The sequence below is a fragment of the Orcinus orca genome, chromosome 7 (genome assembly GCF_937001465.1).
Source record: "Orcinus orca chromosome 7, mOrcOrc1.1, whole genome shotgun sequence".
In the NCBI taxonomy this organism is placed as follows: Eukaryota; Metazoa; Chordata; class Mammalia; order Artiodactyla; family Delphinidae; genus Orcinus; species Orcinus orca.
In genome coordinates this window covers 51,200,517-51,227,421 of record NC_064565.1, presented here as the reverse complement: position 1 = coordinate 51,227,421, position 26,905 = coordinate 51,200,517, and the positions used below count along the sequence as shown (strand labels likewise).

Sequence of the window (26,905 nt, the reverse complement as noted above, 5' to 3'; positions counted from 1 at the left end):
GTCCTGAGTCATCTGGTCTATTTTCTCTTCTGAAGGCAGAATCTGCTTTCCTTTCATCTTTATATTCATAAGGCCAAAAAGGATGATGAGTGCATAATAGACATTGAAGGTTTGCGGAATGAACATAGGTTCTAGGGAAGATCAAAACATTGCTGCCTTTTGCAGAGTGTACCCCAAACCTCATTTTTATGCTGATATATTTACTGATAACGACATCAGTGACCCTACACATAGAAACATGCATTTATATTTATATGCATTCTGCATTTGTACAGTGCTTTAATGCTTTTTGAAAGCGCTATACCACTTTTTATATCACTTTGTTTTCCTGAGATCTACTTGAGCCTAAGTGCCCCCTGAAGAGTAAGGAATCAAGGACTAAGCTCTCATCAAAAGTTGGTGAAAGACTCCTTTCTAGAACTTGAATCGCCTGACTTTTCCACACTCACTCTTCCTCGGCAGTATGGTAATTTCCCATTTAGCAAAAAATATACTGTGTGGGAAGCATCACATCGTCTGGTGTTTTTGAAGCTCCAGTAAAATGAGTCACTGCACCATCATAGGAAAAACCTTGAAATCTTTCCCTTTAGGACTAAGAGTAAAGCTTCATTATGTAACTTCAAACTCTCCAAAAGGGATGGTGAGTAAATCCCAGATAATAGGATTTTGAAATAGGTAAAGTCATACTGATGATGCTGATGGAACAAAAGCAATGCAAAGGATGCTTATGCCACTAGGACCACACCCTCAGACCACTTGTGTCAAGGGCGGTCAGTCATTAGTTTGTCTCATAGTTTAGGCAAAAGAGTTGTCTCTATTGGAACTGCACACCCATGAAAATTCCATAAGGTCAATGTTGATTGACTAAAGTCTAGAAATTCAGATTCATGTCTCACTGCCTTACATTCTAACAAAAAATATAATGTGTATTTGTCCCTTTTAATAACGTTGAAGGAAAGCTAACCAAAATGAAAATCTCTGAAATTAAATTCTGTAAAATTATGAGACTCCACACAGTAAAGAACTGCTGGGTTTTGAGGGAACCTTATAAACAATATTGCTTCTCCTTGCTCTCAGGTTAGACTGAAGAGTCAGGAAGGAAACCAATATTAGCTTTATTACCTGTAAAGGTTAATTGGAAAATGTGGCTAAGGTGTGAAGCTTCCTAATACTGCACCCCAGAATTACAATTACTCACACAAATATGTGTACAACTAGACAGCCACCGGCTTCGCCCATGGGGCTGGCCACTGTCACACTTACAGCACTGGGACAGATCAAAACAGTCCTGTTCTCTGCAGGCTGAAAGATGCCAGGAACAATGTAGAAGAAGGAGCTTCTCATACTCCGGTTTTCTCAGAACTTACCACATAGGTCATTCCCCCTCTCCTTGCTTGGGACCAAGGATGCTCTAATGGCACTCCTGCCACAGAGGAGGAAGCATCAGGAGTGCAAATGAACATCTCCCAACCTCCGTGTTTGTTGCTTTTAACTCCTTGGCTGCCTGAGCAAATTTACCCTTTAAAAATGTATCTCCAAGTATTATTTATTCTATAGCTCCAGTAAGTGATAGTGTTTAATATTTGTAGATTTTGTTAAAAGGGCCAATTTCTGCACAGAGAACCTGAATTTCATGTTGGAATATATGGTGGACAGTGGTTTGCCACCCAGACGTCCCATCTTCAGGTCTGAATCACTCATTTCTCTAGCTGCTGAGAGGGCTGGTGGCAGACACCTCCCAGCTGGGACCCCCACTCCCACCCCAGAGATTGCTCTCATCCCAGGCCACAGCTAATTACCACTTCATTCTGGGGTATAAAAGCCAGCTCTGTTGGCCCCATTCAAGACAACTCTGCAGGTCATACATCTCCAGAGCTCCCAGTGGGGTTGGCTGAGGTCAACACCACACCCCAGATGAACTCTTGGTGCACAAAATTCCTTCTGGGTCTGTTTCGTGGGGAATGTGACCCATCACAGCATATTTGAACAGGAAATATTTTCTATATAAATTTATTTCTTCATATAGTAATTAAATGAAAGAAAAAAAGATGCTGGGTTCTACCTACCAAAATACACTGAACATCAAACCAAGAAGCCAGATTGAAAATACATTCTAGGTACTGGAGAAGGTTATTTGATAATAAAAACACAGCTAAAACTGGCCCATACAGCATATCTTCCCAGAAGGCCGTTTATCACTGCAGCTTCTGGGACCCATTTGTGTAATTAGATCTTAACTATTTAGGATCACTCTTGGAAAAGTGCACAGGCAACTCTTCTCTTACGTCTGTCCTTTGATTGGGCTCTGGTCTCATGTGTTCTTTCAATGTAACTTAAAAGGTGATGTTTACTTCTCTATGGGGAGAAAAAAAATAGTTGCAGAATTAAAAGAGGTAATTGAGCTTGACAGTAATCACAAATACTACCAGAAGTTCTTGTTGAAAACTAAATGTTATTTTAAAACTAACCCATGTTTTTGTTTTCATCCTATGCACAGGCCCAGGCCTCCCAATTTCCACCCTTCATGACGGCCACACTGATCAAGGTACTCTCTCTCTCATGCTGTTATCTTGTCTTAAGAAATCCTGGACTCTTACGACACTAGAGGAAGCAAGACAGTTTCCCCACATCAACAAGGGGAACAGTGATGGATTCTCTTATTGTATAGCTTATGATTATATAGATCAGCCTATTCTTTGAGTCAAACCTGATCATATGAAATTTAATAATTATTTGCAGTAAGAACCTGGCATAATGCAAATATATAAGAGGGATTAATCCTGTCTTCCCCAATCACCCTTATCAAAAACACAGAAGCTTAGAATTGGAAGGAAACTTAAGATTTTTAGTACAATCTCCCTCCCAAATAAGAAGACCTGTTTTTTTGGTAACATCCCAAACTGGAGAAGAGTTCCAGATATAACTCCAGTTCGAAGCAGAGGGTGACTATCACGCTAGCTTTTTTGTTTTAACAGCTACATCACACTGTTGCCACGTATGAGAGCCCTGAAATTTGGAGGCTCTTTCCATTTTCAATTTCTATCAAGACAGAACTCCTCCATCCTGATTTGAGATATTGGTTCAAAATAGTTCACAGCTCAAAGATGACCGTTTTTGCTCTCAACGGAGATACCGAAGTGTATAACTGCCCTGAGACTCTTCCTGCGGTTCTCTGTTATCTTTTGATTTACTATTAAACATTATAGGGTTGAAGTTGATGGAGTCTAGGGACAGTGAGGGACTTCAGTACTCTGCTTTGGAATTGGTTTGACTGCCAGCCCAATGGCCTAAGTATAGGTGAAGATAAGAAAATGAGGAAAAACAGAGTAGATTCAGGAGCTCAGGACAGGACAGGCTTTGTAATAATGACACTGTGGATTTAGTTTCAGTTTGAAGTTTTGCATTTTTTTTCTGACCTTGTGTCTAATAATGAAATACTTTTAAGAATAATAGATTGTATTTCTCATTGCAACCTGCAGTGAGAGAAATTTTAAAGCAAGAATAGTTTGGAATTTGTAAGTTTTTGTTTTAATGGAAGTCACCATAAATGTATAATTCTCATTTTAACATGACCGCAAAATAAAGGTCAGCTTCCTTTTTTTAATGAGTTTCTACTTTCTTACTATCCTTCTCATATTCTTGCCAGATACAAATTTCTGTACTGCTTGCAAAGCCTTGTTACTTCACCCAATACTTACAAAACAGGGACAGTGTTCATGTCAGTCTCATATATGTCATATGTATTTATATGTTTTCTAACTCTCAAAACATAACGCAAAGTCTTTTACAGCACAGTTCTGCAAACTTGCCTCATGATGAAATTCTCCAGAGAGGTTTATTATAAATACAGATTCTCAGGCTGTCCCCAGAAATTCCAGTTCAGTAGGTCTTATATTGGGCTAGGGAATCTGTATTTTTAATAAATCCCCAAATAAGTTTTGGAGTTGCTTTTTAGAGCAGATGATATTTCTTCTATTTATTTCTTGTTTTCTCAGCCATTTTCCATTGCATTTGGTGCCCCAAATTTTCATTCAATAGATATTTATTAAGCACTATTACATTAAAACAGACACTGTACTAGATACTAGATCCTTAAAATGAACAGATACTGGGTTAGATATGGTCCCTGTCCTCAAGGAGATTATAGATCAGTGGGGAATGCAAACGTGTGAATGGGCAGTTACAACACAGTGGGGTAAGGTATTAAGATAGGGGAAATAGAGATAGCATAAAAACATATAAGCAGGGCACCTCATCTGGGGTAGGGGGCTTAGGAAATGTTTCCTAATGATAGCTACATCGACTTTAAGACTCATAAATATAAAGGAGGGATTGATGCTGTTTGGATGTCTAGCTTGCTCAAGTGGATTGGTATGGATACTCTTTGCTGAAAGATGGGATTCACAGTGCAGAGAACATTTTGGAGAAAGGATGAATTTTGTTTTCAATGTTGAGTTTGAGGTACTGATGGCATATAACTAAGAAGAGCTGTCCTGGAGTGACATAGTTTTGGAACTGGATGTTGGAGGATTGTTTGAACTGAAGAGAATGATCATGAAGTCATTCATTTATGGAATACATGGTTACTAAGTCCATGGAAATGGATGATGCAGCAGAGTGGGGAAAATGAGGGTGGGCAGGGGTAGTGGAAAGTGAGCCTAGAGTAAAACTGTGCAGAAAACCAACACAAGAAGTGCAAAGAGAAAAATGAACCTGTAAAGGAGACCAAGGGGGAACAAGAAGGAGGACAACCTTGAGAGTATATGGAGTCATGAAAGGCAGGGGAAGAGAGGGTCTCAAGAAAAAGAGAGTGCTTATCTGTGTCAAGTGCTTCAGAGAGTGAAGCAAGACCTGCTCTAAATCAATGAGCTTAGCGAAATAAGGATGAGCATTAGCTTGGTCAGAGCAGTTTCATTGGAGCAGTGGAGGTAGAGACCAGACTGAAGCAAATTTAGGTCTGCATAGGAGGTAAATAAATAAAAAGAGACTATTTTCAGTAGGTCTGACTGATGAGCAAAGAGGTGGGATAATGACTGGAAGAGACTGATAGAGGTTTAAGTTAGTTTTTGAAAGCTGATAAACATTTGAGCATGGTTGAATGCTGATGGAAGAAATTTGGAGACCAAAAGGGGTTGAAGGCATAAAGGAGGGAGGTCACTGAGAAGGTGGGCAAAGTGGAGTCCAGAGACAGGTGAGGACATTAATCTCCAGCATTGTGATGAAAGAGAATGAGGAAATTACCGATGTAATTATATGAAAGTTTGTAGAAAATAGTGCAGTGGCTTCATTTTCTCTGCGAAGTGGGGTAAAGTCATTGGAAAATAACAGATAGTACTTGAACCAGATGCTATAAAAACCCAGAAGAGTTGACAGTTGACATGGAGGGCCCAGTTGAGGCTTAGTTGCTTCGGGCAGAGCAGATCTTCATTAAAATTACCTAACTGATTGAATAACTTTATTTATCAGATTTTCTGCAGATTCTTCACATAATTTAATCAATGAACAATATGTCATAGTTAATATGATTTAAACGAAAATCTCACATATGATTCATCATTCTTACCACTTGATTTCATTGTAATGAAGAGTCTTCAAACATTTGGAGAGCACATACTACATATCATGCACTTGGTACCGAGCATGCTGAGTGCTGAGTATACAATGATGAGTGAAAGAAGGTAAAAGGTACAGTCTGGGCTGTAGCAATCCTCGCCACATTATGCATTGCTAATGCACAGCCACATAGAGAAGTCCCATTGCCACCCCTCCCTCTCCTCACAGACCTACGAAGTTCCATATTGCCTCCAAGGGTTGGGAAAATTGCACATTTACTATCCATAAAAATGCAACCCTGGACTGTAGAAGCTTTAATAAGATTTTCCATTCAACTCGTCATTTCAGTAAGTCATGAATCAGAAAATTTCAGTAGCTAGGAACAGAATAGAAAAGGAATCAAGGTCAACCCAACCAGGCAACATCTGCGTGTTGTCTCTGACTTTCAGTATCTGTCTACAGAATGATAAACATGGTCTACATAAATAAATATTGCAGCCATTCTTTGTGCTTACTCCACATAGATTCCCTTTATCCTTGACAGTTCCACACTGAGAACCCACACAAGAAGGAAGAGCTGGCTGCATTGTGGTTATAATTGAGTATACATTTTATTTTCTTTTTTAGTTTTAACTTTTTAAATTGAATTATAGTTAATTTACAATGTTGTGTTAGTTTCAGGTGTACAGCAAAGTGACTCAGTTATACATACATACATGTTCTTTTTCAGATTCTTTTCCATCATAGGTTATTATAATATATTGAATATAGTTCTCTGGGCTATACAGTAGGGTCCTTGTTGTTTATCTATTTTATATATAGTTGTGTGTATATGTTAATCCCAAACTCCTAATTTATCCTTCTCCCCGCCCCCTGCTATCCCTTTTTCTGGTTGTAACTTTTAAGTTGCCACAAGTATCTCTTTCCTGATAGATTGTCCAAAGTTAAAATGAAATGTATTATGTATCTTATACAACTCATACTAAAACATCTATACTTGTTCTAAGATTAAATATAACACTTTGGAGCAAAATGCCATGAGTATATGAAAGCTGAGAGTTACAAGGGAAGTGGTTTGGCAAACTTAGTGTAGTTACAAGTACTCCCCCCAGCTCCCCATCTTCAAGGACCACTTTTTTAAAAAGGCACAAAAACAAGGAGACCACGGGACTGGCATATCTCAGAAGTCATCCAGACCCTCTTTTAAAAAATAAAGCCACATGGGCTTCCCTGGTGGCGCAGTGGTAGAGAGTCCGCCTGCCGATGCAGGGGACATGGGTTCGTGCCCCGGTCCGGGAAGATCCCACATGCCGCGGAGCGGCTGGGCCCGTGAGCCATGGCCGCTGAGCCTGCGCTTCTGGAGTCTGTGCTCCGCAACGGGAGAGGCCACAGCAGTGAGAGGCCTGCGTATCGCAAAAAATAAAAAAATAAAGCCACAAACTCCACTTATTATACAAAAATCTAACTTCTCTCTAGACGATACCTAATATCTATCCAGGTCAAAACAAAGCTTACAAAAAGTCCTCTACTGCTAGAAACCCATTCGAATGTATCACTGATCTTCAGCATCAGGAGATCAATATATTTGTTCAGTTACAAAAATTAAAGTGTGAAACATAACTAAGCTCAAAGATAAACAACAGTTTTTTTAGGAGATCTTTTAAGGTGAAAGACAGAAATCATAGTGTGTATATACTGTTGTTCTTTTAAGATATATAACTACCTTGAAAGAAAGGATTTGAAGGAATAGGATGCACAGTAATTCAATTACAAAAAGAAAAAAAAAAGGAAGAATATCACAAAAAGAAAAAAAAGAGGAAGAAGATCCTATATTAAGCAAGTACAGCAGGAAAAGTTTAAGAAAGAAATAGATATAAAAAAATCACAGAATTAATATTTGACCTTACACATTGAAGATTTTAAAACAAACTTTGTAACTATAATACATACTTAATTATTTTAAATTTGAGGTTTCAGCAATATAGATTTTGCTTCTACCACTTTTTCAGTAAAAATATATTTTTTTAAATGTCACCTACTCAGGTCATGGCTTCATGTTGTAAAAGAAAAGTTAGAAACAGGAAAATGTGGCTGAATAAACATTGTTACTTCTGTGATTCTGCTCGGAATGTATTTTGATGCCATCAGGGTCTGTTTAAGAGACAATGACTGATGTCCTTCATAAGTTCATCCCTGCTTTAAAGGCTGGATTAAAAATATCCTTGTCAATATGAAACTCCTTAAGCAAACCTTATACAGTTTCAGTTTCATCCGTAGTAAAGCCAAAGACATTTTAAGAAAGAATTTTCCTATGGAATTTCTATTAATTAAAAATGAACATTTTATTTTTTTTTAAGAAATTAAAATCCTGGAAGAAAACAAGGAATTGGAAAATGCTTTGAAAAATATCCAGCTGCCTAAAGAGGAAATTAAGAAACTTGAAGTGGATGATATTAGTAAGACCTTTTAAAAATTTCTCATGAATAGATATGAAGCTGAACACTTATCAGCTTTTGCTTTTTTAAAACAAAATTGTAGGGTAAATATTATAATCCAATCTCTACAATATTACAGGATCTTAATTTTAAAAATCTTACTGTCACATTAAATTTTTATGAAATGTCTTTCATATGTTTGTGAATAGGTTGATCTTATACTTTTCTATAGCTCCATTTCAACACTGATACTTTTAAAAAGAGTTTATCTCATTTTAAAATGTGTGCTTCTAGAAAAATAATAGTTCAACATTTCTAGCAATTTGTAAATTGGACAAAAATATGTAATAAAAATCAAGTAAAACATAGTCTTTGTTCTTAACAATTTACTAGTTATAAATTGATTTTGTTATATATTGTTATTAAAGAAAATAAATAATGCTATGAGTATAGTGGAATGAAGATTTTTCTCTGTTTTTGTTTTTTAAGCTTTATGGTACAAGATGATTCTTCCTCCTCAGTTTGACAGATCAAAGAAGTATCCCTTGCTAATTCAAGTGTATGTAATATTTTCTTTGGTTTAAAAACTATTTACTGAAAATATGTTGGATTAAATACACATTTGTGAGATAGAATGAACCATTCTCCTCTGTAACAGTTCCTATTGATGCTGTTTTTATATATTCCCCAACTAATCAGAGTAAATAAAATATGGCTATTTAAAATAGCCTGAGAAAGTTTTGAGATTTTTAGATGGACTTGCTTGCATTTACTGTTTTGAATTTCCTTTGTATGGCAAATTGCCTAATGTGTCAGAATACCTTTGAGATAGAGAAATTGCAGCCAAAAAATATTGTAAATCATCTTAACATCTTATGTAATTGAGTTAGAAATGAAATAAGGGAATGGAATACATTTTGTGGAATCACACCCAAAATCAGTGCTGACCTACACACAATTTGCTTAAAACACCATGCATTTTTTTTAGTATATCTTATGCCTGCTTTTAGCAAGTGGCAGGTGGCAGAAATGACGAAAAACCCACACATATTCCTTGAAATGCCAACCCTAGATGTATCCGTTTTGGGGAATAGGAGAGGCTGTGTCCCAAAACAACTTCCTTGTAGCAAACCTCTGGGAAAAGCCTGGTCCTCTCTTGATTTTGAGCCAGTTCTAATGCCACTGTTATTGAAATTTTATCATACAAATGTACTGGGAAATACTAAAGGCAATTCTTGGCCATGATGGGAAGTTGAGTTTCACAAAGGAATCAGAGATTCTATCTTTTTCTTTTTTTCTGTAGGTATGGTGGTCCCTGCAGTCAGAGTGTAAGGTCTGTATTCTCTATTAGTTGGATATCTTATCTTGCAAGTAAGGAAGGGATAGTCATTGCCTTGGTGGATGGTCGAGGAACAGCTTTCCAAGGTGACAAACTTCTGTATGCAGTGTATCGAAAGCTGGGTGTTTATGAAGTTGAGGACCAGATCACAGCTGTCAGGTGAGCGCCTTCTCATTCAAACAGAAACTGATGTCAGCAAAAGTCATGCAGTCATTCTCGAGTTTCCCCATCCTTAATGTCTTAAATATTTTTTGTCCATTTTCCTAACTTCATCTAAAGCTATCATTAACCTTAAAGTGATATTTTTACCCAATATAAGAAAAAATTATTCACGGAAGAGAGAAGAAAAATGATTTATGGTGAAAGATGATAAATACTCTCTTTCCACGTTTCAGTCATTCTAACAGACTTTCATTACCATGGCTCACAATTAGCAGAAAACTTTGTATAACTCTAGGGATGGTCTGTAGGAAACCAGACATCTGAATTTGCTCAAGCCTTGTGGATTCTACCTCATAAATTTAGAAATGGCTCAAGATTTCATCAGCACTATATACTTATAGATATTAGCATTCTTTTGTAATTAAACTAGCTATTTTAGCAAGAATGTGTTTTCCTATTTTCATTCGACAAAAAATTTCTTTTACATAACAGAAATCTACCAAAACATGTAGGGGAAAGACAGATTTATAATCTGAGTTCTTCTTCCCAACTACATTCTCAACCACAATTTATGGCTCAATCATCTCTTCCTGAAACAAAAAGAATAGAGTCACCAAAATTGTTCCTAATTTGGAAACACTGTGCAGGATTCTTCTGGATATTTCTGTATAGTTGTTGGGTTTCTGTTATTATGATGTGAGTAGGTGAAGTTGGGGAATACTAGTTTGTAAATGTAAAAGCTAACACAGGCTGACTGTACTCTTAGTCATGGATATATGTGCATGAGTGATGTCTAAAGGTCAAACACTGTTTCACAGCAAAGAGCAATTTAGAAAATTAATTAGTATGTTTCTTTTATCATCTTAATATCATCAGCAGTTATTGATTTCAATGCAGCACACACAACACAGATTATATTTAACAACTAGGAGCCAGGCCCAGACAACACTTTTCTGTATTTTTTTGTCTCTAATCAAAGCAGAAGAATTTTGACTCACAAGTAATTATTTTTTTTAAATAGAAAAGTAATCATAACCCATATGCTTTCAAATTTTTCTTTCATTCTGTGAACAGTAATATACACACACTTACACCTAAAACATTCAATGAAAAACAAAGTCGATTTGAGTTAAATCTGAAAAATTGATAAATAAGTTATTAAATAACACTATACAATCTGTAGGCATCATTCACACCTAACTTCTAGGAGGCTCAGTCTTTCTTACTGATCCAGATTTTTGGCCTTTCCACTATTTTAACATTCTTGAGGGAGTCTTCGGCCTGATAGAGAGTCATAGAAAAGATAGTTCAAAGAAAAACTCTGAGATTCAATCGTTCATGTAAAGACTGTGGTACGCCTTAAGAACATTAACACAATTGTCAGCATTATAGACTTAATTCTTTACGGTATTGTTTTTGGCATTGTGGGTCGGGTCATATTTATTTGTATTTAAACCATGCAATAAACACCAAGGACATGTAATCCTGGGACAACATCAAAAGACAGAGATGTAAATTATGGTTTGTAATTCAACTTTCCAAAGTTGGTAGAGCTAAAAATGGTTTGTTTTGGCACTGGTTAAAAAACAATCATCATTAACATCATACATCATTATATTTTTGTGCATTTATTTACCACCAAAAATGCAGCATTCAAATTTAAGAGGGATACCTTAAGAAACAGAACAGATAGAACTGATAGCTTCTTAATGTTTTTCCTTGGATGAAATGAAAATTTAAACATGAAACCCATGTATAGACCATAACAAAAATTGGTATTTCTGGTGTCCAACATATAGGACACAAAGCCACAAATTCTATTGATTTTCACAATAATATAAATGTGTTTGGCATTTAGAATTGAAAGGAAGATGGACCAGAGGCGGTAATTGGCTACGTTTACCTTCTCTGAGCCATTTTTAGGATGGAACCTGAAGAATGTCTTCCTACTATAGATCAGGCATATGTTCGCTAATTGACTCAGCCATTCAAGAACAGATGAAATATTAGTATATGCTATTACAATACTCTGTATAAAATTGTGCAATTTACAATCTCAACATTCAGTGCACTTACAGTTTTTGAAGAGTGAATAAACCACATGCACTCAAGGGAACATGGTTATTAGATGGAACTTTTTGTATTCACCTTAGTGAACAGGGGCAGCTGTATGGCAAAGCACGTATACAGCAGTGGAGATGCCAGTTGGGACTGGCCTTGGCTTTGCTTGAAACCATTATCCTGCAAAAGGGAAAGGGAAGCCTTGAAACCCTATGCTTTGAGAAAACAAAAGCTAAAAGAATAGACTTATAGTGATAATTCTAGAAATAATTCAATCACATATCTTCCTGAGAAGTGTTTTAGTAATCAGACACTGAACGTCTGACTTGAGGAATTGGGATTGCAATTCCTCTATGGTAGTCCTCAAATTACCTCCCCTCAAAGAGTGAAATTTTTCCCTGGAATCTCTTATGAAATGCAATCTGGCTAAATTTTTTATATACCAAAAAATATCATAAGTACATATTTGGAAACAACAGTAAATACTAGTCAGGGTCAAGAAACAGAGTCAAGCAAAGCAAAGCAGGAAAAAAAGAGAGGCCCTACAACCGCACAAATTTTGACTATACATAAGAGAAAGCCCCAAAGGATACGCTTGTGAGGTCAAAGCTTAAGGAAAACTGAGACCTGCTTTCTTCAGGCTCCTCTGCAAGTGGTTCATATGTGAGACTCTTAAAATTTCAGTAGTTATAGGATCAAATATGCTCATTTGGGATAGGTTTGGCATTTTTGACATTCCCACAATTTTGAAATTTTATATAACTTCAGGGTTAGCAGTAAAGAAGGATTATATGAGAAAAAAAAATATATCATACTGTTATACATGGTATCAATAAGAACATTTCCAAAATAGAATAATAGTAATTGATTACTAAGGTTTCGAACTGACCTTAGATTTAGGGTATTTTTATGAGAAAAAAGTTGTAAAGTCCAGTCCAGCCTCCAAAATTAGAAAAAATGCTTTTTCACTTGCTATTAACATTTTGTTGATTTAACCACATTGTCAACAGTATCTCTGATAACCCTCCTGGAAGCTCTTCAGAATTTGGAGGTAAATTTTATAGAGGCTTGTTGGTCTCAGATTATCTAGCTAACCTTTAACCTAGTCCTTCCACAGTAAGTGTTAATGTTTCATTTCCATGTTAACTATTGCACTATCATTTCCTGTAAATGTCATCCTTTCGGAATAAACCTAGGAAGGGAGTTGTTAAGAATTTCCTGTTCCCGTGTATCACCTGTTATTTGCTTTTACCCCAAATGCAAGGCAATATGATTGCTAGCTTCTGGGAGATCATAAAATCACGATTGATTTTATGGCTCAGAACTGGCTTCAAGCACTAGCAGCAAGATCATTTTTTTGACAAAGAAAGTGAACCTTCTTTTCTTTCACTTGGCTTTTGAAGTTTGTGGGAGAATTGCCGAAATGCCGCAATTTGCTGCCCGTTGTCTCTACTTTACCGTGACCAAGCGTCAACACAGGTAGCAACTTTCCGTTTGCTACTGCGTTTCTCCCCTGTAGACCCCTCAGTGTCCCTCAGAATCAGTGTCGAGTAAGCTGTGACTGACGGGGCTTCTTCCCATCTGTTTGTGCCGGGCATCTGCCCAACTCCTCTATGCATCAGAAACATGCATTTTCAATCCATGCAACGAGCAAAATGGTTGCTGTGAAATCCCTTTAAGAAATTCCATTATTTAACTAATGCAAATCGCTCGGTCCTAGTTCCAGAGAATAATGAGAAAGGGCATTAACGTCACTTAAGGCAACCAAAAAAGTAGTATTTTTCTGGGGTCATGAGTGTCACTTTTGGCTCTTCCCCTCTTTTCCTTCACTGTCCCATCCAGGCCTCTATAATGGCTCATCCACTTTGCTTTTTTCTTCCACTGCTTCTGCTTCTCTAAGAGTTTCTTGAGTTTTTATTAAAACGCTCCCCAAATAAATCACAATTGCTCTAGAACACCAGCCATCAAGGAAGCATGGAATAAATTAGCCTAAAACACTCTCTTTTTGTACCAATGACGTAGTTAGATTTCTGAGGGCTTCCCAGGACTTTTTTGAAGGTTGTCTTTCAGCATGGTCCCTTGCTCCTAAGGATAGATTTATTTTCAAACTCATTTTTAAATGGATTTCCCTCAATTTCTGTGAGGGAAATTGAATGAATAATGTTCATATCCTGAAAGATGCATACAATTGTCCAAACCATGATGAACTGAGGGTACCTAAGTGTGAAATGGGAGAGGGATGGATGTGTTTCCATGGATGGATGTGACCAAAAATGAGACAGTGATTATAATGCATGTCAACCTAAATAAAAGGTTAAAACAAGGCAAGCTCAAAATTGTCAAAAAAATGAGTTTATTCAGGAATAGCAGAGGAATTGAAATTCTGGACTCACAAACTGTAGCAAGCTATGGGCCCATCCATTGAGGGTTTGGGGAAGGCTGTATTTATAGGGAGGGAATGAAAGAGGGGAGAGTTCAGTGAGAGTCTATTAAAATCGAAACAAACAGAGACCAGCTTTGACTACTTCCTGGGCAGACAAAACCAATCCCATCCTACAAACAAAGCTCAGTTCAGCATATTTTGAGAACCAACCCAACTTGGGTCATTTCTTGTTCACACCTCTGGAAACCATAAGCAAAACTTCCCAAGGTTGATATGAGGCAACCCTTGAATAACTCTCTATCGTTTAAGAAAATTTCAATATGACCAGTTTTATGGAAATCAGGCATATATGGAAATCAGTCTCTTACTCCTGAGGGCACATGTGTGCAATTTTTCATTTATATTCTTCAGTCCCATTTTAGGTTGAAATTTTTTTACATTAACATCTAAGCAAACAAAATCATAAGAATTAATAAATTTTAAAACAGCAATAATGAAACCCTTTTTTCCAAAAGCTGGAGATTTGGAAATTTGGTCCTAGTCATGGTGCTATTACTTCTGGTGTTACTATGAGCCAGTCTCTCTTTTTTTTTCTTTAAAATATCTTAAGTGCATTTAATAGTAAATTCAAAAACATGTGGCTATAGTGTTAGAACTTGAGTTAACCATTTGTTTGTTCACTGCATTAAAAAACATTTTCCCCTTTCAGTCTATTCTCATTTGCTGAGTATGAGCCTGTCTCTTAACCTGAGTCCCAAGTAACTCACCAGCACAGTTAGGGTAGGAGGCCTTACAGCCCTGAAAGTATTACTCAATAGATGTACCATAGAGTCTAAAGGATCCTTTTACCCCTTGCAGTAAGCATGATAATGTTCTTTTAACTATTTGTAAATGCAGCCTGATTATGCAAGTGTTTAAACAATGAAAATGTAGCGTTTCTATTAAATCTTTGGATTAAATATGCTTGTGTAATGAAGTAAATGTCATGTGTACACACTTAAAATTCTAAAAATTTGTTTCTTTTCCTTTAGAAAATTCATAGAAATGGGTTTCATTGATGAAAAAAGAATAGCCATATGGGGCTGGGTGAGTTGTTTTGTATGTTTTATGCCTGTTATTTGGTTCATCATTTTCTAAAGTGTTCGCTTATAAGGTTTCTCATGAAATGTTAATGTTGCAACATAATTTAATCTGTCAATGGAAACAGTCAATTTGGATAATCTGGGCTTCAAAGTGGTGGCTTTAAGTGTTTCTTCCTTTTTTTCAATCATTTAGTTTCTTCCCTGTATAGCAAATTAACTCGTAATTGACACATTTTCACTTAATTTCTGGTATTAGAGTATACTGAACTGAACCATATTCATCAGAACTTTAATTTCCTTTGTTATTTTAGGGTTAATATATTCCTTTTCTTTTATATGTCATCATTTCATTTTCATGAAAAGCTAAGATAAAGTTTGAAATTACATATCTTGGCTGTTTTGATTCTTTTTTTTTTTTCTTGCAATCAAATTCTTTTACCAGACCTAACGTTAATTTGTGCTAACTGGAGAGAAATAATTATTTATTACTAGTTATAGATCATGGAGATAATTTCCCACGTTTGAAGAGCTACACAGATTTTTTAAACACACATTAAAAGGAAGTGGCAACATTTATCAGTCATGGGCAATGAAGTCACCGGAAAGTTTAGAGAAATATGGGAAAGAGTTTAGATTTGCCCATTATAAATTATGATAATTACCCTTCAAAGAAGATTTCCTGTTTCACTTTTTGGTCTGAGTTTGTACATTTGCAAGTCAATTTGCAGCCATTTGTGCTTGGGTTGTTTTTCTTGGCTGTTTTCTCGGAGCGCGGCCTGCACAAGATGGAGGGAATGAAACCCAATATTGAAGGGAATCTGCAGGATTCCACTCATCTCTCAGCTCAGTGACCAGATGAAGAGCTGTTATGAATTTGTGGAAAGTTGTTACTTCAAGCCATTTGGTCCTTCTTAAAACTATCAAATGTTAAGTATCTAAACAGAATGGAATTCAAATGGGTGGAAATAAATGAAATATTTTTATAGTGAAATATTTCAGATAAGACCTTTCTTACCATCCATTTTTATGAAATTTCCTAAAGTAAATCCTTGAAAGATTCACATTTCGAACTGAACACTTACATATAGTATTAACATTTCTCTTAGAGTTTCACTTTGCTTTTACTTCAGTCTTTGAAATAACTGAAAGCCACCTTTTAACTTCACTTCTAGAACATTCTAGGTATAAGCGGTTTGGTAGAGAACCATGTGTGTGGGATGATTTAAGGAACCCACTCATCACATGAAGGAGAGTGAGCTTTATTCATGGCTCTGTAACATGTTTCTCTTCTTATTTTTCTATGTTTCTGTGATCATTACACTCCATTCCTTAAATGTCAGTGTTTTTCTGGGTCTGGTCTTCATTCTTGTTGTTCTTCACTTCCTTGGGGAAACCCATGTGGTTTCAAAGATGATGATGACTGCCAGATGCCTGCCACCAGCCCCCTCCTCTCTCTTCTGAGCTCCACATTTCAAATGGCTACTGATCATATTTCCCAAATGTCTTACAGAGGCCTCAAGCTTAACTTGCCCAAGTTAAACGTATTACAGTCTACTTTAAAACAAGTCTTCATCTTTAATAAGGACCTCACCACACACCTAGTCATCCAAATTAGTAAGTTCAGAGCTATTTTCAGCTTCCCCTGCTCCCTGACTCCAATACTCTGTTGACTAGTAAATTCTATCAATTCTGCCTTCAAACATTTGAGTCTATTCTCATCATCCCCACTGACATTGCTTTAGTTCAAGTTTCTTTATATGTAATCTGAATCAGAGCTCCTCAATCTTTAGCTTGCATAAGCATCACCTGGAGAACGTGTTAAAACAGTTTCCAGGCAACCCCCCCGACCAGTACTCCAGTGTGGAGTCTGAGGGTCCACTTACATGGACCATAGATTGGGTGGTACAGGTTTAACTATTCCAGTTACTTCTTAACTAGCCTCCTTGCTTTGGTCTCACAAACTCCAATGTTGCTAATGAAGTTATTGTTCCAAAACACAATTCTTGCCATGTTGCCTTTTTGCTTACATATTTTCTAGGGCTACATGTTGACCTCAGCCTAGTGCCCAAACACATTTCCTTGCATGCAAGGCCCTTGGCAATCTGGTTGCATCCTACTTTTCCAGTCTCTCTCCCTCCACTTCTCCCCACTCTTTTTTTTTTTTTTTTTTTTGCGGTACGTGGGCCCCTCACTGTTGTGGCCTCTCCCGTTGCGGAGCACAGGCTCCGGACGCACAGGCTCAGCGGCCATAGCTCACGGCCCCAGCCACTCCGCGGCACGTGGGATCTTCCCGGACCGGGGCACGAACCCGTGTCCCCTGCATCGGCAGGCGGACACTCAACCACTGTGCCACCAGGGAAGCCCTCCCCACTCTTTATGAATAACTTGTTTTATGTCTGTGCTTCCTTTTTCCCATGTGTTGATCAGTCCTGTTCCCTACACCTGCAATGCCCATCCTCTTCTCCCATTCCCCATGTCTTCCTCTCTCCAAAACACAAAATTCCTACTTGTTCTTTAAGAACCAACTCAGATATGAATTTTTGTGCTCCAATAGCTCTTTATACTACTTTTATAGGAACTGCCATGCTTTATCTTGTTTATGCATTGTTTGCTCTCACAAGAATCAAGGAATGGACTTTGTCTTTCTTCAACTTTGTTTCTCAAATATTTAGCGCAATATTGTCCATCTCACATATCTATGATGCTGCTTAAAATGAATTTAATCCTGTAAGTCAGTGTTCCCCCAAAGGTGTCATGTTAGTATCAGGAAATTTGGGGGAAATGTTCTCTGGTCTAATAGTTTGGTAAACTATGAAGTCTATATAATAGTGTATATAGCCCCTATAGTAAAGAATCCTGTTAAATTTTGTTTAATACAGTATTACCCAAAAGTATTTGATTCCATGGGTGCCTCTTTTAGTAGTGGTCTTGAAGTCAGTAGGAAGTGGAATTGGAGCCTTAGAAAGATACTCTTGGCTGCAGAATGAAGAGCAGCCTGATGTTGGGGGAGAGAGTGGTCCAAAGGGCTAAGAGAGCAGTAATACGGGCAACAAATACCAAGGGCCTGAATTTAGGCAGTGAAGAAGGGGACAGGAATAGGTCATAGCTCTGAGTGCTCTTTTATAGTACAATAAGCAGAGACCTATGGGAAATTGGAGAAGGGAAAGAGAAAGACGTTGAGAATGACCATGTGGGTTTGTTTAGCTATCACTGTGTTCCATAAGTACCTGTTTCTACGAAGTATTAGCTACCTTAGTGGTCTGAGAAATACTCTAAAGCTAGCCACGCAATTTTTTTCTTTGGTCAATTGGTCAATAAGTTGCAAATCTTACATTTCCCTCCATTATCCAGATTAAGAAGGGGAGAGAAGGCATTTTTATCTTTTTATCTTACACTTTCATTTTTCTGGCACCAAATTAAAGTCCAGTAGCCTGTTTTTTAGCTTCCTCTTAGACATCCACTATGCACACAGCATTATGCCTAGGAAGTGTCTGTTATGACAGCCGTTCTGACCTGGGCAATTTTGTCCCTTAGGGGACATTTGGCAATGTCTGGAGACGTCGTTGGTTGTCAGAACTAGGGGAGTGCTACTAGCGTCTAGTGGGTAGAGGCCAGAGATGCTGTTAAATATCCCACAATGCACAGGACAGCACCCAACAAAAAAGAATTATCCAACCCAAAAAGTCAATAGTGCTGAGGTTGAACAACCCTAATTTATATGAAGAAAAATTGAAGCAATTATTCTGACAATTGAAGAGCAGCAGGGGTTTTGCCTAAATTATTAGAATAACAACCTCATTTATGGGCTTTGCTTTGTTAATATAGACCTAGCCAGGTGGTGTTGAATAAGCATTAGTTCGTGATTTAATCTTAGCTCCCTTCTCTTCCAGTGACTAATTATAAGCAATTTGAATTGCTATGTGTGATCAACGATGTAAAAGTAGGACAAATGCACCTCTAATGAAACTATGTTAGACTCTGAACTTAAAACTTCCCAAAGAGGTTGCCCTAATGTAGGGCTATAGAGGAAGTGGCTTGTCGTCAGGCATCCTGCAGTTGAGTCTCAACTCCACCGCTTACTCTAAATTTATTCTGAGCCTCAGTTTCCTCATCACGAAATGCAACAATAATTTCCTCATCAAGTCAGTGTGAGAGTTAGATGAGCTAATAGGAAAGTCATATATTAAACAAATATTTATTCTATTCCCACTGTGTTTCAGATTGTATTGTCAGTGCTAGGGAGACATTCATTAACCAGACAGACAAAAATCTCTACCTTTATTGAGTTGGGAATGGTTGGGGAGAAAGGCAATAAGCAAGATAAATAAGTAACATATACAGGATGTTAAACAATGATCAGTGCGTTGGAGAAGAGCAAAACCAAGCAAGAAAGGAGCAAGGAGCATCATACAGGATTGGTGCAATTTTAGATTAGAAGGACAGGTGAGACTTTTTTTTTTTTTTTTTTGAGTTAAGACTTCAAATGGGAGGGAGTGAACCATGCCAATTTCTGGGGATAGAGAATTCCAGGCAGAGGGTGGCAGCACTTGCAGAAGTCCTGGGGCTAGATCACGCTTGGAGAGTTCAAAGAACAAGAGGGCTTCCCTGGTGGCGCAGTGGTTGAGAGTCCGCCTGCCGATGCAGGGGACACGGGTTTGTGCCCCGGTCCGGGAGGATCCCACATGCCGCGGAGCGGCTGGGTCCGTGAGCCATGGCCGCTGGGCCTGCGCGTCCGGAGCCTGTGCTCCGCAACGGGAGAGGCCACAACAGTGAGAGGCCCGCGTACCGCAAAAAAAAAAAAAAAAAAGAACATCAAGAGAGCCAGTGAGCAAGAGGAGGTGGGAGGGGGGAGAGAAAGGACACAGAGCCTGTGGGACCACAAAGACTGTTGCAATGACCTTGTCCATACAAACATTAGCTAGTTATTATTATTGTCTGTAGGTGAAATGTTCCAATCTGCATTATAGCTCCCATCAGAGTACTATTCCATAAATCCCTCAAAATTCTGTGCCCTTCTAAGAATGTTTTTAAAGATATCCTTCATTTAAACAAAATGGCAAGGCATCTAAGTGCAAAGGACAAAATTCTAGAATTCTCATGGCCAATCTGCTCCGTGGGTTCTTTTCTTTCTGCAGCCACCCACTCTGCCTTGGAGCCCCACCCATGGGAGAGCAGAAAAAAGTCAGCTCGGGTGGTTTTTTTTCTCTTTTTTTCTACAATAGAAACAGCTTTTCTAAGCTGCCTGAGAATTTCAAGTACACCTTCTTTTATTGTGCTGCTGCTACACTCATTTGCTTTTACAAATTCCTAGAGGCAATTTGTATTCATGTTGAAAGCATGACAATTTTATTTACATACTGCCCTATTATCTAATCACTGAATAGATACAAGTTAATATTTTTATAATTCCTAAGATTTTGGACAGAAATGTTCAAAACCCTTTTTACTATATGCAAATGCTTTAATTTCAAATGTCACTCCATGCTATTTTCTCTTCTGGGGCATAGGAGGGGAGAAGCAGAACCCAGTATTATAATTTGCAGTGATCACACTTTTCCAATAAAACCATAAACAGTAATCATATTTCTAAAGGACTCAGGCTTACTCTACTTTCATTTAAACCAAAAATTAAGAAGGAAGAAGAAATCTTTTGTTTCAGTAATAGTTGTTGCTAACCTGCTGATCAAAACAGATTATTCTTATGTTTAAGTGAAAGTTTGATCCTGATAGAGAATTTTCACTTATCAAAATGATTTTTAAACCCACATGTTCCTTCTATTTTAAAATATATTTTTCCTCTATTAAAACACATTTTAGTTCTCCTCCAAGTATAATGAAAGGAGGCCACGGTATAATTGGAGCTGCCACTTTTAGTCTGTGTTTTGTAGCCAAGGGTCCTCAATAAGATTCCCCAGAGTTGGAAACATAAGACTGTAAACTAGTTAGTTAGCATTCTTTCTCTAACAATTGAATTCAGCAAGATGGTTTAGTTTATTCCCTCAGGCCATGTATTTCACGGATTAAGACTAGACCCAGGCCACTGACCTGCTGCCTGATTTCACCACGTCTGTCTCCTGTCTCTCCCTTGCTCTGTAGGGCTCTCACTCCCACTCTCTCTTTCACCCTCTCTCAAGACTGACTTTTCTGTAGCAAAGGATGATAGGATCTCTCCAGACCGGAGGGCGAATGATTCCCAGAAGTTTGTGGCAATAAAGTCCTAAAAGCAAGGCACACCCTTAGTTAGTCACACTGTCCTCTTTTGATTTGTAAGGACGTTCCTGTGTTGGGGCAAGAATAAGCCCTGAGAGTCACTTCCTAATCTAGCACAAACATTTGGGGTGGCGGGGAGGGGGGAGGGGGGAGGAGGGTCTATGTCCCAGAACATAGACCATGCTCCTAGAGGAAGCATCTCTCTCCCAGCAGGTTAATACAGACAAAATTTGCCTTCCAGGGAGAGATGAGCTTTACCGTGACACTCTGTTCATTTCTTCATTTTTAGGAAAAGGTTCAAATTTTCAAGTGACACAGGCACACATCTCCTTCTGTTATGAGGGTCACATTTCTGAATCACCTACCAATTCCCTGGGGAAGAAAATTGATGAGTGCTAAACCTACTCCAGACTCTGCAATTTGTATCCCCTTTTGTATTACTTTATTTTTCCATTAAGTTGGGGAGGGGGGCATGTAAGATTTTTTAAGACACCAGTGGCTTTTCCTCCTTTGCGCTGCTATGCCAGAAATCCTCAAAACAGAATACGTAACACTACCTTATACACAGACTCTGGCCGTGTCTTAAACTACTCAAAAGGTTCTTGTGTCCTTCCCTTGCTGTTCTGTTATGAAAATAAATGAGTAAATATACAGATATAAGTGCTGCCTCACAGGAGTTTTTTGCACGTTGTGGGAAGTATCTTGCTTTTACTTTTGGGGAATGATCTTCTTTTTTGTGTATTTTTTTAAAGTAAAAATCCTGTTTTTGCCATAGCAAGGTCCTGGTTGGAAAAACATAGAGGGGGAAAAAAAGAATTTTGCAGAAAAATTGCAATTATAGTATCTCTTAAACTGCCCACACCATGTTTGGATCAGCACACCAAGTATTTGTAATTGACTAAGCTGAAATTGTTGTCATGTCTGGTGAAGTTTTCTACCAAGAGTGCAAGATAGACATTTAATCTACCTTATCCATATTCCCCAGCTCCCATCAGCACTTATTGTGAGTAGAATTGCTATACAAATACCTTAGAGAGTTTATGAGAGTCAATCTGGGACTGACTTGTACCAATGTCTCTATAGTCCTACGGAGGGTATGTTTCATCGCTGGCCCTTGCTTCAGGAAGTGGTCTTTTCAAATGTGGAATAGCAGTGGCTCCAGTCTCCAGCTGGGAATATTACGGTATGGAAACATTGCATAAATGTTGCTGCGAAAACATTTAACACATAATTACTCTATATTTAAGGTTGCTAGGAAAACAAATTATGCAGTAAAATTCACCCCAGCATCACTGGGAAAAATATAATCTATAAATGAGGTTGTTTATATGATTCATTATAATCATGTTGCAATAATCGCAGCAATTTTAAGACGAGGAAGGACTCTTCCAAAACCCAACGTAAGTTATTCTCTTCCAGAAACCATGTGCCCCCTGATGAACCAAATCTTTAAAATCAGACTTAACCCTGTTTTCACAGACACACACAGGTGCAGCTGAACTAGCTTTTAAGCACATCTTAGGGAAAGTCAGGACGTGACCAAGCAAATCACCGCCATGCCACCATTTGCAGCTGCCTGTTACATTGCTCTAGAAATCAAAGAAACAAAAATTTGTTCAAGAAGTACACCTTCCGTGTGTGCCTATTTTTATGATGAACATCAAGGCAGGACGATTATTTGGAAATAACTCTAATAAATGCACGAAAATTAGCTTTCATCAGATCCTCTTCCCTGTGTTGTGGTGGAAATGGGACAATTGTGACTTGTAGGGAATCTCCATTCAGAGAAAAACGTGTGTGTGTGTGTGTGTGTGTGTGTGTGTGTGTGTGTGTGTGTGTGTTGGGGGAGGACTTGGGGGACAAAGTTCTATCCCAAATTAATTAAGACACCAATAAAGGTACAAGAGGTGGCTGCATTTGTGATTTCTTTTAAAATATAATGAGGTCATTCCTAGCTCAACATTCCCCCACTGAAGAACTTTGGGTAGAAGTGAAAAAATTTAAGAGCAGCCCTTTCTATCGTTAGCTGCTCCTGTTTCCACAGTCTTCTCCTGCATTGCTTCTCCAGCCCTACTGAGGCAACTTGCAGAGCGAATGATTTGGGTGGAGCGTTACAGTAAAGGGCAGCAAGAACCTTCCTCGGCAGCTCCACCTGGGAGATCGATGAGCAATTATCAAACTCGGGAGTGGGGGGTTCTTGTTGGTTAATGAAATGACACATATCACATGTAAACAACACACTCATATACTCATATGTTTTACAGCATCTATCTACACAGAGCGATTCATGGGCCTCCCAACAAAGGATGATAATCTCGAGCATTATAAAGTAAGCATTTTCTGTTTGATTTAGGTCATTAATTTATTTCAAATGTGCTAAATAATTGTAAAGCAGTCATTCAGAGTTTACAGTTTTGCTAGGTCCCCAAAGCAAGTATGATGATCTTTTGTCAGCTGCAAAACACCTCATTAAAAAGGAATTGACTCCTTTTGGATTCTATTTTTTCTTTCCCCATCCTCCTTCCCTAACTTCCCTTTTCTTCATCCCCCTCCCCAGCCCCTACTCCTACACAGCTTGAGCGGGCATCATTTATGCCTAAGGTCTCACTCATATGTAACATATGACACATAAACTTTCAGTTTTTCAAACTAAGAATCAGATGGAAGTAATGCAAATGATGATGAAAATGTGTTGCTCTGACTCTTAAATATTTATCAACCAAAGCAATACATAATTTCAGTATTGGTGCTAAGTCCATTGCACAATGATTTAGCTAGTTTTCTATTAGAACTTGCAGCAACTAAAATGTTAATTTTTCCCCTTTTCCAGAATTCAACTGTGATGGCAAGAGCAGAATATTTCAGAAATGTAGACTATCTTCTCATCCACGGAACAGCAGATGGTGAGGTTTAAGCAAGACTCTTACACATAAAAATACTGAGCCAGCATCACTTTGTTTAAGAAACATTAAGCATCCTCCTATGCCTGTGCTCAGGGTCAATACCTAAGAGTCAGGGACATTTCCATAAGCGAGTGTGATTACTCACTGCTGACAATGTCAACTGCATGACTAGATAATTGTTGGTGTTCATTTCCAGGCGGTACATTGTCACTCTGTGCTTTCTGGTATTTAACAGCACTTTAACTCTCTCTCTTTGTTGCAGATAATGTGCACTTTCAAAACTCAGCACAGATTGCTAAAGCTCTGGTTAATGCACAAGTGGATTTCCAGGCAATGGTACATAATTTTGTTTCACTCATGTTCATGGCCTTAGACCCCTAAGCTAAAAGGAGGACCCTTCTTTTTTTTTTTTTTTTTTTAACACTAAAACCTGACAAGGAGGCTGTTAAGGTAGAGTAGACAGAACATTAGCAAATGACTCTTGGATTTTTCATGAACTCCCTGAAGGACACTAGTCAAACCATGTCACCTCTGTTGATCCCAGTTGAGTCATATATAAAATAAAGGCATCCACAAGCTTAGAGGATCTTCTAGCTCAAACATCCAATAGTTCTGTGGTCCTACGTATTAAGTGTAGCTATGTGCTTAGAGTCCCTGTAAAATCTGAGAGCCTCAAAGAAGCTAGAAGATTCTGTTTATTCAGTAAGAAGCAATCGCAGAATGTTATGAGACCTCAGAGGCTCCCTGAAATCAGGTGGTTCCACAGAGTTAGAGAATCCTTCCAGCTCTGTGTTCTCAGTGCCTGGCATGTGGTCGGCCCATCACAGAAGGTCATACTTTTACTGAGTAAATGAATAAATGAGCTAGCTGTGAAATCCAGTTGCATGAAGAATGGGAAATGGAAACAGAGAGGAAAATAAGGCAAAAGCCAAAGCAAGGGACACAATCCCTGGTGGCTATTGTTCCCCCTCTTCAGGGAACATAAATTCTCCCTCACTTGCTTATGTTGCCCAAGCACCTGGAAAAGGAAACCCCCATCTTTTGGAAATTTGGTTTCTTAAAATAATTTAAAGAGGGTGAGGTGAGATTTTTCTGATCTTTTTTTTACCCCATTCACCCGTTTTTGAAATTGTGATTCCCAAAGTAAATTCAACTCATAAGTACATAGCATTACATCAATAACCACTAGCCACCTTTATTCAGTGAAAGCAATAATCTTACTGGCAACTCTCCAGCAATAAAGTTTCAATTTGTAATACCATCTCCTATGGAGGGTGTTTACCGTTACACGTATTGTGAATTTTCTGCAACAGATAGGAATTAGATTCACGGAATTTTTGAGCTAGAAAGAGCCTTAGAGAAAATCAAATCCAACCCCCTCATTTTTCAAATGAGGAAACCAAGCTCCAGAGAAGCAAAGTAACGGACCTAACGCCCCAGCTCTGGAACCCAGGATGCTGGCCGCCGTGGAAGTTCAGCCACCGAGATCTCAAAATAGAAGTTTGAAAAATATGAAACAGTAGTGAAGGTTAATAAAAAGGCTTTAAATCTTCCTGTTCTAAATGTTTACCTGTAACCTATTTTATTTATGCAAGTGTTCTGAGGTAGACTTCCAGCCATAATATTAGAAAAATTATCAGGTCCTGAGAGGACAAAAAGCCAAAGCTGGATGCATTGTGTGTCTGCAGGAATAAAACAGGTTTCTTCCCTTTGTGTTTCAGTGGTACTCAGACCAGAACCATGGCATATCCGGCCTGTCCACGAAGCACTTATACACCCACATGACCCACTTCCTAAAGCAATGTTTTTCTTTGTCAGAGTAAAAACGATGCAGATACAAGACTGTATCACAATCTGAACACTTCCTATAAATGCCTCAGACTGTTTGCTTGTTTTACTCTTTATGCTGTTAAATGTTGGTGTAAACAAACAAACGAATGTTGTTCTGAAGGCTGACAGAAAATTCAGAGGACTCAGAAGTTCAACCTAAATATTGTTTGCATTTTCTGGCACTCTGTGAAAGGAGAGAAGAGGAGGCCATACCTTTTGCTTTGGACACAGACAGTGTTTTATCACCTGTTCGTTTGAGGGGAAAAAGAATAAAGTCAGAAGTTAAAATGCTATGATTTTCTCAGTGTGCATTAATTTCAGGTTCCCGTTTCTATCAGAGAAAGAAGTGCTTATGTTAGGCAAGTGCTTGAATAATATTAGGGTGGTCACGAAGGAGAAGAATCTAGAAGCAGTTTTGGATTTTTGTAATTAGAACTCCAAATGCTGGAACACACAGCTCAGAGTGTGCAAAAGCATTGTTCAGAAATCAGGTTGGCAATGCATTTTGTAGAGGCACCCTGACGTTTGCACTCTGTGCTGTCCCTCCAAGAAATGTTTATTAAATTTCTCCCAGAAGATTTCTTCAACATTGCCAAAAGCATTTGATAAAGATAAAGTCAGAATTTTGGATCCAGGCTCCTTTTAAGAAATGCTTCAAATTTGGAAATGTTCCTATTTTGGATCCCTTTTTAGAATGAGTAATGGTTAACTGTTTTCTGATTGCTAAGCCACACCAAACTAAATAAAACAAAAAATCAGATAAGATGGACTTCAACAGCTGGAGAAGGAAAATGTTACATCTGGAGCTTATTCTGGGGTTTTAGTTCTATGTTACAGGGTTTATTTTGGAAAAGAAAAAAAAAAAAAAGAGCCATAATGCCAGCAATCCCAAAGGCAATGCTCTGTCAACAACTGTCCCCATCAATTAGAAACATAGGCAGTACGCC

At 38.1% G+C, this 26,905-nt stretch overlaps 1 protein-coding gene across 5 annotated transcripts in view; it reads left to right on the top strand.

Moving 5' to 3' along the window:
• FAP (fibroblast activation protein alpha) overlaps window positions 1-26,251 on the top strand; it is a 71,289-nt gene extending 45,038 nt beyond the window's left edge. For 2 of the 5 annotated variants that reach the window (XM_033412549.2, XM_033412550.2), the window contains exons 17-26: window positions 2,498-2,545; window positions 7,911-8,009; window positions 8,478-8,547; window positions 9,292-9,486; window positions 14,965-15,019; window positions 22,309-22,408; window positions 23,490-23,554; window positions 24,056-24,128; window positions 24,391-24,464; window positions 25,850-26,251. In XM_033412549.2, the coding sequence (XP_033268440.1) occupies window positions 2,498-2,545; window positions 7,911-8,009; window positions 8,478-8,547; window positions 9,292-9,486; window positions 14,965-15,019; window positions 22,309-22,408; window positions 23,490-23,554; window positions 24,056-24,128; window positions 24,391-24,464; window positions 25,850-25,951 (881 nt within the window). In that variant the 3' untranslated portion in view covers window positions 25,952-26,251. The other 3 variants (XR_007478571.1, XM_049712772.1, XM_033412551.2) reach the window with 3 other exon arrangements.
• Window positions 26,252-26,905: the final 654 nt, after the last annotated feature.